Source organism: Drosophila subobscura, chromosome O (assembly GCF_008121235.1).
Source record: "Drosophila subobscura isolate 14011-0131.10 chromosome O, UCBerk_Dsub_1.0, whole genome shotgun sequence".
In the NCBI taxonomy this organism is placed as follows: Eukaryota; Metazoa; Arthropoda; class Insecta; order Diptera; family Drosophilidae; genus Drosophila; species Drosophila subobscura.
The window spans coordinates 512,787-526,473 of NC_048533.1; the positions used below are offsets into that span (position 1 = coordinate 512,787).

The 13,687-nt window shown below is 43.6% G+C and overlaps 1 protein-coding gene across 1 annotated transcript in view; it reads left to right on the forward strand.

Moving 5' to 3' along the window:
• LOC117897651 (cardioacceleratory peptide receptor) overlaps window positions 1-13,687 on the forward strand; it is a 60,879-nt gene that overhangs the window by 44,429 nt on the left and 2,763 nt on the right. Inside the window, exon 3 of the mRNA XM_034806628.1 lies at window positions 13,508-13,643. Within this exon, the coding sequence (XP_034662519.1) occupies window positions 13,508-13,643 (136 nt within the window). The remainder of the gene's footprint in view (window positions 1-13,507; window positions 13,644-13,687) is intronic.

Here is a 13,687-nt window from a genome sequence, read left to right on the forward strand (position 1 = left end):
CGGGGTGGGTTTAGCCATTGCAAATTAATTTCTTCATTCTGGCTATAATAATAAACCAATCGGATCCCAATTCGGCGATCATATGGTCATTCCCTACGGAATGGCGTTATTTTTATTAGTTTTCTTTTATCTTCAATATTGTGTCTGTGGAAGATTTTCGCTTTTTGTGGGGGCGGGGCTGAATTTTGAAATACACTTGTAACAGTGTGAGCATACAGAAGTCTTGATGCAAAATTTGGTGGCACTAGCTTTTATGGTCTCTGAGATCCAGGCGCTAAACAATACGGACGGATGGACAGACAGACATGGCAGACTCAATCGACTCGGCTATTGATGATCAAGAATATATATACTTTATGGGGTCGGAAACGTTTCCTTCTGTGCGTTACTGTACATCCGTTATTCCCCACAAATACAATATACACTATTTTCTCTTCGAGAACCGGGTATAAAAATGGACACGACATCATTCAAGTGTGTGGACATGCTGCAAATAGTTCTTTCTCCAGGGAATATACACCATGCAATATTTAAGTTTATGTTTAATTGCTTAATGTTTAATTGCTTAGGATGGGGAAACTCATAGAGTTGTTAAGTTGTACAGAGATTCTAAGCAGTTTCCAAGTCTTGTAAATTAAATATTTAACCATGTAGTTAGGCAAGGAAACTGACTAAAGCAGCAAGCAATGCCCTGTAAGACTTACTTTTAATGTTGAACAAAAGGTATACATCAAAAATACACAAACTCCTTGCTAGACAAAGACCCATACAGGGTAAAATGGCCAAATCAATTTGGAATGGACTGACAGTCAATGTCTAGCTAAAATCGGACTTCACTATCGCTGGCCCAGTCCCGTGGTCCCGTCTGGCTGTCAACTTATCTGCTGACCACACATATAGAGCATGGCTACTTACATAGGACGGCCCTTCAGCTCATTTGGCAGGCGCTAGTCAAACATGTATCTGCTTGTTTACTGCTGGCCAGACCAGCTGGGCTGTAGTAGCCCTGCACAAGAGCGGGAAATGGCTGGGAAAAATATTCAAATATAATTATGCCCATCTTGCCTACGTTGTTTATGCAAATTGCTGTTGAGTACACACACACACACATTTAGACCATTACTTCCGCCAACCGCAGCAGCAGCAGATATTACACAAGCCACATGCGTGCCCCAGGTTTGAGGCACGTATTTGTATTTATTGCTTGCCTTTGCCTTTTGTTGTCTTCTCTCTCACAATCTGTCTGTTTGTATATAACTTTGCTTTTTTCCCCATTTTCTGGTCAAACGGTGCGGGCCGAAATGTTATGCCACAATTTCAGTCCATCATATGTACATATGTATGTATGTATGTGTGTCCCCCCGTACCCTTAATTCCTTTTTACACAAGACACGTTTGCATTCAGCAGGGGCTATCTACATACATACATAGGTGCTTATTTTATGGCCAACTGAATTTATGTTTGACTCATTTGATAAATCTGTTTTATCTGGGCAACCAGAACTTACGAGTTACGAGATCAGAGCTGTCAGAGCGGGTTTGGCGTACAGCAGCGAACCTTGGAACTAATCCCTCATTAGCCTCAAGTGATGAAGCTGTTCTAAAGTCCACCGAATTAACCAACCACCTCCCTTCCCAGCCCCCTCCACCACACACACTCACCACCTCACCACTTACATACAATGAACAGATAAATAACCATTGTGTCAGCAGTCAGTCTTTATTAGTATTTTTTATAACTGACAACACAGCTGACCTCAATTATGTTTTGGTCAAATCATTGGCAATTTTTCATATTTCCACTCCAGCACAGAATGCGCCAGCCAACCATTTCCAACGAATTTCCACTCAATAGTGTGTACACACGCTGTACATATTCCCCTCTTGCTCCTGATGGCTCATCAGCGCCAAATATGCACGGTCCAGGATGCTGGGAGCGCGTGGCAGCGTTCCAGCGTTTTCTGTCGAAGTGTCATGATTTAAGCCAGCTAATGACAAAATGTTTGGCCATTAGGTGAATTAAAGCACAGTTTTACCCCAAGCTCCCCTCATGTGGCCAGCACCAGCCCCAAACACAGACCCATGTTCGGGTAGACTTCAGTGGCTAGAGTTCAGACATCGGGCCAATGTGGCCGGAGCATATAACAGCAACACGAAACAACAACTATAACGAACTGCGAACTACATTTGCGGGAGCGGAATGGGGCGGGCGAAATTTTGAAATACACTTCTAACAGTGTGCGCATACAGAAGTCTGGATGCAAAACTTGGTTGCGCTATCTCTTATGGTCTCTGAGTACTAGGCGCTCATAAGGACGGACAGACGGACGGATAAACGGACGGACACACAGACATGGCTATATCAACTCGACTAAAGATGCTGATTAAGAATATATATACTTTATGGAGTCGGAAAGGTTTTTTTCTGTGCGTTACATACATCCACTTTTCCCCACAAATACAATATACAATATTTACTTTTCGAGTACCAGGCATAAAAATTATGTTTGATGTGCTCTCGACTTGACCCAAATGCATGTTTGGATACCAAAATAAATCATCGGCTGTCGCCCAGAAGTGCTGGTATTTTTATCTGCCATACATATGTAGCTTAATGAGAGCTAATGCTGCTGCTCCCTACGTGTGGAAGGCGCTCCTTTGAGTTCATTGAACTTTCTCCTAAAGTTTCAGCCAATGCTCATTATTATCTGACCATTTGCTGGCTCAGCACGCGGCGTATGCGTAAAATCAAATTTACTGTTACTTTCTGAAACTTTGGCGAGGAGTGCGACCAGCCAGAGCTCTCAAGCACAAGGTAATCGCTATTAATGAATTCCCTGAAAAGTGCAAAAGAACCGAAAGCACAGCAGCAACACCAACAAGCCAACTAAATCAACAGAGCACACAAACAACATGGACACGGACACGGACAAACTTAAGATTCTCCTTGCGAGAGTCAAGTTCCAAGTGCCGAGTGTGCCATGTGCCCTGTGCCCTGCGTCCTCAAATCTAATGCTTTTTAAATATAAGCACCAACAAAAATAAAAGTTGATTAAGCTTACGGGCTGAGCATGGCATCATTTTTAGTACCCTATAAATGGCAAAAACAGTGTTCGATGGAATAATTGAGGGGGCTAAGCCAGCCTCTTTTCAAGTAAAATTCTGGCTAGCCTTTGTTCTAAGTTTGATTTTATGTTGACTTTTCAGCAAACAGTCTGGATTACAGATGGGCTAAAAAAAATGGATTTCTATGGCCAAGCAAGTAGACAGTACATATGTATAAGTAAGCGTCTGGGTTAGGCAGTATCTTTTTATTTATTTTTTCGAAAATAGTGACCAGACAGACGCTTGCTGTAGAACAGTTTTCTGAGTAATTGCTACCAACTACTACTAACTCTAGAATAGAGTTCTGCATATTGCTTTTTGTAAATGTATATACTAATTTAAAGTCCGTCCCTTTGGGGGGCTATGCCAGCTAGTAGGAAAAGTTATACAAATGAAGTTGTCCGCAAAGATCCCTTTGCTTGCCAAGAAGAAAAATACAACAGATTTAAAAATAAATATAAACGAGAAGGGACGTGTGAGACGCTTTTTACGCGTCACAACTTTTATACCCGGCACTCAGTACTACATCTGCACTTCAGCGGTTATTTGTCAAATTTTTTCTTCATCTGTCATCTACATCAACAACACCACTCACGCCAACACGCTCATTTAGCTCGCCACCCTCCCCTAGAGACACGCACTGCAGAGTCATGGCAGAGGCAGAGACGTGTCAGGCGCAGAGGCCATAAACTGCGCAAAACAGAGTGTGAATGAGAGAATATGTAAAAAACAAATATAAGCTGCGGGACGGGGTGGGTTTAGCCACTGCAAATTAATTTCTTTATTTTGGCTATAATAATGAACCAATTGGATACCAATTTGGTGATCTGATAGATATGGTCCTTCTCTACGGAATGGCGTTTTTAGTTTTCTTTTATCTTCAAAATTGTAAGTTTGGGAGGTTTTCGCCCTTTTGCATGGGCGGAAGGGGGCGTGGCTCATTTTTGAAATACACTTGTAACAGTGTGAGCATACAGAAGTATGGATGCAAAATTTGGTGGCTCTAGCTTTTATGGTCTCTGAGATCCAGGCGCTCAACAAGACGGACTGACGGACGGATAGACTGATGGACAGACAGACATGGCTCAATCGACTCGGCTATTGATGCTGATCAAGAAGATATATACTTTATGGAGTCGGAAACGTTTCCTTCTGTGCGTTACATACAACCGTTATTCGCACAAATACAATGTATCCTATTTACTCTTCGAGTAGCGGGTATAAAAAGAGAGTATGTGTATGTATTTATCCCAAATATTTTCTCAGAGTATCGTTTTTCTTTTTCTTTGTTGTTGGAATCGGCTCTGTGCAATTTAACTGCAGCCAGGGAAAATCCTGGAGGGACTTGACCGTCATCTTGGAGTCCTTATTGATCGCAAACTCTTGGCCCCCTGGCATTTTCGACACCTTGTTCTCCACGAATTTTTTCAATTGATTGCCAGGGCAGCACAGGTTTTTATGGCCCTTCTTCAACGAAAACCAATTCTTATAGACAAGTCTGAGATCGGAAATCAGTTCATCTACATTTCGATAGCGTAGATTCTGCACACGAATAATGATTGTGCCCAGGTCCATGGGATTTTCGAGACCCGCAATATCTCGGTTGCTTCCGTCTCTGGACTGCATAAAAACTTGTGCATATTGCTTCTTTGTTAGCTCTTCGAGGATATTCTTTTTGACATAATGAATTTTATTTGTGTATGTACCGGTTGTAGGAGCCTAGGGGAAAACGTATTAAAAGTAAATGTACGCAAAAAAATGTAGTCTTACCATTGCTTAAGATGTTCGATATTATTGATTTTATTAGAGTTGATTGCAAAATAAAGTTATTCAGAATAAACCTTCTCGTATTTTTAGCGAACTTTTTTTCACAACTCGTTGGAATGTTGCTCGGCTGTTGGAATGTCTTTGTTGCTGCACTTTTCGATTCGCAGGCAGCGTTTGAAATTAGTCAGCACGGGCGATTTAGTGAGCTTAAAGGCGAAAACCCCGAAAGAGTCACATAAAAGTGGGTCAATCCATTCTTCATGCTTTCCCCCATCTGGAGGGAATCTTTTTTGATGCCTCTCCATAAGGAAGGTAGCAGGTCTGAACTATAGAGGTATATCTAAGTTATCCGCTATTCCTAAAATGTTGGAGAATAATTTAACTCCACACTTGCAACATCTCCCACTTTTATCTCCAGCATGGATTTATACGGCGACGAACAACAACCACTAATTTTTTTAAATATATTTATTTACCATTAAAGACTCTTGATACTGACTTCAGTAAAGCATTCGACTCTGTAAACCAATCTCTTCTTGCAAAAAAGCTTGACCTTCCAGAGTTTCCGCCTAATCGTTTGAGATGGATTTCCAGCTACTCTTGTAGCTCTTCAAAAAATCCTTCCTAGCCCAGGCCTTAATGCCTCGAAAAGCAAAGTAATGAAATTTCATCGCTCCAGCCCTTACTTGCTCCTAACACCTTTTGCGGTAGTTTTCTTGAGGGAATTACTTTGTTTGATGATCTTGGTGTTAAACTAGACCCCAAGTTTAAGTTTTTTGAACACCTTTCTACCATGGTAAATAAAGCCAATATCCCTATACCATGAAAACTCTGTATCTCGCTTGTTCGTCCGATTTAGAATAAGGCTCATGCCCTCAGTACAACATACATCAGGACCGTATTGAATCAGTACAGAAAAACTTTTTATTATTTGCCCTACGGTGCCTCAACTTTGATGCAACTGTGAGACTGCCATCCTACCGTAGTAGACTTTTTTTAATAAGTCTTCAATCCTTGGTTAGTCGTAGAAAAATGCTTGGTGTAATTTTTATGCACAACTTGATCAAGGGGGATGTAGACAGCCCTGACTTGTTGAGCCGCGTAAACTTTACGATTCCTATTAGACCCACTAGAAACTATATTCCTTTGTTCCTTCCAATGTGTAGATCGAATTATGCCTTGCACGAACCCTTTAGCGTTTTATGCTCGGATTATAATTCCCTCTATCACATTATATCCTCGACTAACTCCCTTCCTCTTCTTAATTCTTTTATACTAGCTTACCTCTCCCGTAGTTAGCTTAATTTTAGCTTTGTCTTGTTTCTGACTTTGATTATTTTGCTTGCTTAGCTATAGTTGCTCTAGTTTAGTTGTGTTTAGTTATAATTTTCCACGAATATTAGCCTAACACCTATCTTTCCTGCATGCTCGCGACCGGTTCGGTTAATCGCGCCGCGCGTCATGCGGCAGCGCCCCTCGGTCGGTTGGTCGGGAGGAGGGCTGCGTTCTGCTGGGTTGGCTTGGTGTCGCATGGGCCACTTGATGGTGCAGTCATTGCATATCAACGTCCAGACATAATAATAATAGTTTGCGGCAGCGGCAGTAGCTTAAGTTTCTAATGCTGCAACAGGTGGCGTTCTTTTGTTGCATCTTGGCCCCGTGGTTAAATTCCTCTTTAATGAGGAGTTACGGTTACCCTGGCTGCTGTCTTCTTCTCCTCTGTCTGTCTCTCTCTCTGTCTGTTTCTACTCACCTCCCAGCTGTTATGTTCGCTAAGCGTTTTATCTTTCGGCTTATAGCTTGAACTCTTTTTTGGCCGAAATTAAATTTTGCACTTTTAATTTTGTTCTCGCAGCAAAAAAGCAATTTCCTCGAGGTGCAAAACCAAATTGAACGAGAAGGGACGTGTGAGACGCTTCTTACGCGTCACAACTTTTATACCCGGCACTCAGTACTACATCTGCACCTTAGCGGTTATTCGTCAAATTTTAAATTTTTTCTTCATCTGTCATCTACATCTACAACACTTCTCACACCAACACTCTTCTTTAGCTCGCTCCCCTTCCCTAGACCCACACACTGCAGACTCGCGGCAGAGACGCGGCAGGGGCAGAGTGTAAATGAGAGAATGTGAAAAAAACAAATATAAGCTGCGGGACGGGGTGGGTTTGGCCACTGCTAATTAATTTTTTCATTGTGGCTATAATAATGCTCCAATCGGATCCCGATTTGGTGATCTGATAGATATGGTCATTCCCTACGGAATGGCTTTGGAGGTTTGGAGGTTTTCGCCATTTTGCGAGGGCGGAAGGGGCGGGGCTCATTTTTTAAATACACTTGTAACAGTTTGAACATATAGAAGTCTGGATGCAAAATTTGGTGGCTCTAGCTCTTATAGTCTCTGAGATCCAGGCGCTCAACAAGACGGACGGACAGACAGACATGGCTCTATAGACTCGTCTTTTGATGCTGATCAATAATATATATCCTTTATGGGGTCGGAAACGTTTCCTTCTGTGCGTTACATACAACCATTATTCGCACAAATACAATATACCCTATTTACTCTTCGAGTACCGGGTATAAAAAGGTATAAAGACTTGGCAAAACAAAAAAAAGGCAAAAACACACTAGAGACCACTCGTGCACACACACACACACTCACATAGCATTGCAATGCTTTGCGGCAGTACCGCTCGCGTCGGCCACTCCCGAATACGGCCCGCACTCAAGAATTAAACCCACTAGTGTAAGAATGTAGTTTTAAAGCAAGAAAATAGATTATTTTTATACCCGGTACTCGAAGAGTACTACTACTTGGGTATATTGTATTTGTGCAAATAACGGTTGTATGTAACGCACAGAAGGAAACGTTTCCGACCCCATAAAGTACAGTGGCTCCCACCTTAAATGAACCAAAACCTTTTTCAAAATTCAAAGTCGTATAACTTCGGAACCGTCTAACTCACCACTGAAAATGAAATGTATGCCGAAAGATAAAAACTGAATCTTCAACAAAACCAACTTCATTTATTTTTAAACAATTTTTTAAAATACTTTTCAAAATTAAAACCAAAGTAAGTGCCTAATTTCATCTCTCAGCTTATTTGAACCAAAATTATCAACCCATGTTTTAAGTTCCTCCTATTGTTTATAGCAATATTGAAAAATTTTTGCATCGAATCGACTAATTTTACTGTGACTTATAGCGTAATTGCTCCCCACCCCCTTTTTTAGGAACATTTTCAAGTTTTTTAATGTTTGGGTCCAACATTAGCCAACAATTGTAAGTGGAATTAAATGTTAGGATATAGAGCAAATGGAATCATTAAGTTTACGCACTTTAAAATGGTCGAGTTCCGAGCAAATCCCGATTTATTTTTGGATACGGTCATTTACGGCTAAAATCCAAATACATGTCCACGTTTTCATAAAAAAAAATTCCTAATCCCAACAGCGGGGGTTCTCCGTACGGGCCCTAAAATGTCCATATCCTCCTACTTCAATGGCTGCAGTGTTCATGTTCGTTATTAAAAGTCTTTAAAAGTCCTGTATTTGTTTTTGTCAGCACAAATGTCAAATCAGAGTTAAATGCAATTAAAGAGTCCATCTTGAGCATTTTGGATCTTTTTTAACACATTTGGAGCTTGTAATGACGAACCTGAAGGCCAGACGCCAGAACAGCCATGCAAGTGGGAGGATACCGGACAACCAGCTGTCGGACCTGGGAAGCTGTGTTTCCAGGGTACGCGGCACCATCAACGGCAATCTTTTGCTGGAGGTGGCAAAAGACAGCTCAGAGAGTGCGAACGATATGAAGGAGAGCATCGCACGAGTACTTGGCGACGCAGCGGCAGTGCGTGCGTTGACAGAGGATTCGGAGGTGGTCGTCTTGGAGATCCGCGATCTCGACTTACTCGAGACTGAGCGTGTGATCTGCACCGCCATTGCGGGACCGATTGGGATCGAAGAGGGACGAGTCGGGATGCGAAGTCTGCGACGCGGCTACGTGGAGTCCCAAACGGCGGTGGTCAGCCGGTGCGGATCGGCTGGACCGTCTGCAGGATCCGCGAAAGAGGAGGACTCCCGAGGTGCTACAGATGCCTGGAACCAGGGCACAGCGGGGTCGGTCAACGCAGCAAGACATGCGGCTGATCCAGCTTAACCTGAACCACTGCAGTGCACTGCAGGGCCGCGCAGGACCTCCTGCAACAGACGGTGCGTGAACGGGGATCGGAGGTGGCAATCCTCATCGATCCCTACAGGGTTCCCAGCTGCAGCGACTGGGCCACAGATCGCTCGGGCCGAGCCGCGCTGTGGACATGCGGAGTGGAGACGCCCCAGATCTGCGACATAAAGTCGGCCGATGGGTTCGTCCGAGGCAAAGTAGGCGGTAAGTGGGTCTACAGCTTCTACCTGGCGCCCAGCCTCCCGCTGGAGGCCCTTAGCCGAATCATGGACGAGCTGATCGGAGACTTGCGAGGACGAAGCGACGTCGTAGTCGGGGGCGACTTCAATGACTGGGCCCAGGAGTGGAGGTCCTCCCGAACCAACGCTAGAGGTTCCAGCACGGTGCTGGAGGCCTTCGCCTCTTTGGACATGGTGCTGCTCAAGGAAGGATCCCAACATACGTTCAGCAGGGGAGGCATGGGGTCAGTCATTGACCTCACATACGCCAGCAGCGCGTTGGCCAGAAACTCCAGTGGAGAATCAGCGACGCCTACACCGCTAGCGACCACGAGGCCATCGAGTGCGTGTTTGGCGGACCGGAGCGGGGAAGAGCAGCTCCTACTCAGCAAAGGAATGTGTATCGCCAGGTCACGCTGAGGACACAGGCCTTTGCAAGCGCCCTCTGGACCTACACGACACCAGAGTCGGACGGAGCCAACGAGGGGACGGCCCAGCTGGGTGATGCAGTGGAAGCGGCCTGCGACCTTAGCATGCTCCAGCGAAGTGCGTTTGGGAAGCACCATGCCCCAGTCTTCTGGTGGAACGAGGACATCGCCGAGCTCCGCAAAATCGACCACAGCGCGAGAAGGCAGCTCCAACGAGCCGGGGGAACTCCGCGACTAGTAACCCGCTGCGAGGCTTACAAAGTCGCGCGGAAGGAGTTGAAGACCGCCATTAGAGACAGCAAAAGAGAATGCTTCCTCAAGCTGTGCGACGCGGCGTACAGGATCTGCGACGTCACAACACTCCTCAGGAGCATCCGCGTTGCATGCTTCGGGCCTCTAGTGTTCAGAAGCATTCGCGAGAGCGCTCCTGAGGTTCCGCTGGCCTTCCTCTGCACGTACTCCAAGTGCTCCTTGAAGGAGAGGCGATTTTCGATGAGCACTCCCAGGTACTTTATTGCCCTCTGCGAGCGTATCGTGGTGCCAACGACCTGCACACTTGCTGTTTCGACAGCTTTCCGGCTCGATATGAGCACCGCCTCGGTCTTCTGCGCTGCCAGGTCCAATCAGGCGACCGTAAGCCACGACTCCACGGCTCGAACGGCCGCGTTGGCGAGCTCCTCCACTGCGGCGAGGTGCTTGGCCACCACCACTATGGCGACGTCGTTTGCAAACCCCACCATGCTGGTGTTGGCTGGCATCGGTAGTCTCAGGACTCCGTCGTACATGGCGTTCCAGAGCAGGGGTCCCAAAACGGAGCCCTGAGCGACTCCGGCTGAGACTTTGTAAGCCCTGGAACCCAGACTGGTCTCGTACGTCAGCAGGTAACCAGGAATGCTGAAACGCTGTAGGGCCTCTAGCGTGCGGCTCCAATCGGCCGAGTTGAACACTTGTAACAGTGTGAGCATACAGCACTCTGGATGCAACATTTTATGGCTCTAGCTTTTATAGTCTTTGATATCCAGGAGCTCATCAAGACGGACGGGCAGACAGACATGCCTATGTATATAGACTCGGCTATTGATGCTGATCAGGAATATATATACTTTATGGGATCGGAAACGTTTCCTTCTCTGCGTTACATACATCAACTTTTCCCCACAAATACAATATACCCTATTTACTCTTCGATTACCGGGTATAAAAAAGGGAAGCAGCCAGAAATGGTCCATCATTAAAAAAGGCTTACAATACGCCGTTTATTACATTTTTGTCTCCCGCAGCCAAAAAATAAAAATCGAAAACAAACTGCAAAGAAATCCCGATTAAATTTTCCCACATTTTTTGCTACCTTTTCATACATTTGGATGGACATATATAAATATATATATAAATATATATATATATATATATAAATATGTATGTATGAATGAATGTTTTCATTTCTATACGTATTTCTATGTTTGTATTTGTGCTGACAATATTTCCAACTCTTTTTTGCTTGATTTGTTAATTAAATTACATTTCAGTTGCTTTTGCCATATTTGCAATCAATTTTTGCTGATAAATCATTTTATTTGGAATACTGTCAGTAACTGGTTATAGAATGCTTTGTGTCACAATAAACTTCTGTAGAAATGTGTTCGATTCTGTAATTGAAGAGTTCAAGTGTGCTTTATAGTCATACTTAATTTTGGTATCCCGTCGTCCATTTATTGAGCACTTGTAGCACTTCAAACAACGATAAAAACATTGAAAGAAAGCGCAAATATGATAAGTTCCAATCAAATTCACGAAAGTCATGTTAGAAAATTGCAGTCGAGTGTTGTCAGAGCACACCTAACACTTCAAGACATAAAGCCGAAAAAAGCTTTAAGAAAACTGCAAAAATTGGGTGTAGGAACAAAATCATAGCATGAAGAAAAAGTGTATAAATTAGCTTGCAACAAATGGTTTGGGTGGCAGCAACAGGAACCAGCCAAATTTAATAACGAGCCGCAACCCAGGCGATAGTAATGAAAAATTGGTGGCAGACGGGATGCGCCGAGAATGAGTAAAAATAGATGTTGTTCCGTGGTTTCTTCAATTGTTGATTTATGCTCCAATTTACGCATCATGATGGACTGTGGGATACAACAGAGTGGTCCAAAAAGTCGTCGTAAGAAAATACATTTATCTGTCTTTCTATATGTAGTCTCGCACATAGGCCCGAAAAAAAGCAAAGTGAATAGGCACTGCAAACATAAGCAACAACTTGTATGAGGAGCCACAAAAATAAGTAGCATAGGCTCTGGCGTCTTTTTAGTCTGGTCGCACCAACGACAAGTCGCCTGTCAAGTTTTTTTTTGGTCCAAGTTTGCTTGTCGTCTGACTGCTCAGACCTCGAGGCCATAATTCAAACTTACCTTCCATTAATGTGTGTGTGTGAGTCCTGAGAAATGTAAACGCCTTGAAAAGTATATTTAATTTTGGGAAAAAACATTAATCCCGCTGGAAATGTTTGAGGCTCTGAAAGCAGACAGAACAAATTTTGTGAAATTTTTACAGGAAAATGTATGGCTGCAGAGTCATGGCAGAGGCAGAGACCGCACACTGCAGAAGCAGAGTGTGAATGAGAGAATGTGAAAAAAACAACAAAAGCTGCGGGACAGGGTGGGTTTAGCCACTTCAAATTAATTTCTTCATTTTGGCTATAATAAAGGTCCAATCGGATACCAATTTGGTGATCTGATAGATATGGTCCTTCCCTACGGAATGGCGCTTTTAGTTGTCTTTAAGCTTCAAAATTGTAGCTTTGGGATGTTTTCGCCATTTTGCGGGGGCGGAAGGGGCGGGGCTCATTTTACAGAAGTCTGGACGCAAAATTTGGTGGCTCTAGCTTTAATAGTCTCTGAGATCTAGGCGCTCAACAAAACGGACGGACGGACAGACGGACAGACAGACAGACAGACAGACAGACATAGACTAGGCTATTGATGCTGATACAGAATATGTATACTTTAAGAGGTCGGAAACGTTTCCTTCTGTGCGTTACATACAACCGTTATTCGCACAAATACAAAATACATTCTATTTCTAGTGTTCGTTCGGCAAACAACTCTTTTTTGAGTTCAAAATTTTCAGTCTTTTTTTTATAATATTCAACACAAAACTGAAGTACCTGGTCTATGCGGACTCATCTCTGCGACCAACCAATTTCGCTGTAGCGATTAAATATCAAAAAAAAAAAAAATACCCTATATACTCTTCGAGTACCGGGTATAAAAATTTCACTTTAAGCACATTTCTTTTAGATTTTATAGACTATGTCTATGTATCCTATATCTTTCCACACTGATTTGCCACTGGCTGTTCTGGGCACGCCATCTTGGTCCTTAGCCAAAAAAATTGAGTGAAATAAGAGAACATTTGCAGTCTGCCCTCTCATTATTAGTTTTATTAGTTTTATTTGTGTGGGTGTGTTCGATGGAGTAGCTATGTGTATGAGTGTTGTCAGAGTAGCTGTGGGTGTATTCTGGCTCTGTTGTTGTCCTAGTCTTGTTAGTACTCAGCTGAAAACGTCAAACGGAAATGACACATCCTGCCCCAGGGCCTTACTCCTGTGCCCCACCAGGTGTCTGGCTCTATCATTTTTATGGCTATTTAAAGAGCCATAAATAAGAAAGCGTGCGCTCGTGTGTTTGGGCGGGTATTAAACTGAGTTTTATACGTGATTTCCGTTCTTAACACTGTGTTGACACCACTGAATGTTTATTAGCGTTTAATGAATTATGACAAAAATTCGGTTTATACTTCTTTTCAAGACGGAACAATTTGCGGTGCTGTGGATTCTCTTCACCGTCATTGTGCTGGGCAATTCTGCGGTGCTCTTTGTGATGTTCATCAACAAGAATCGCAAGTCACGGATGAATTACTTCATCAAGCAATTGGCGCTAGCAGGTGAGATAAGAACACAAACATTTTTCCCCCTACTTTACCCAACA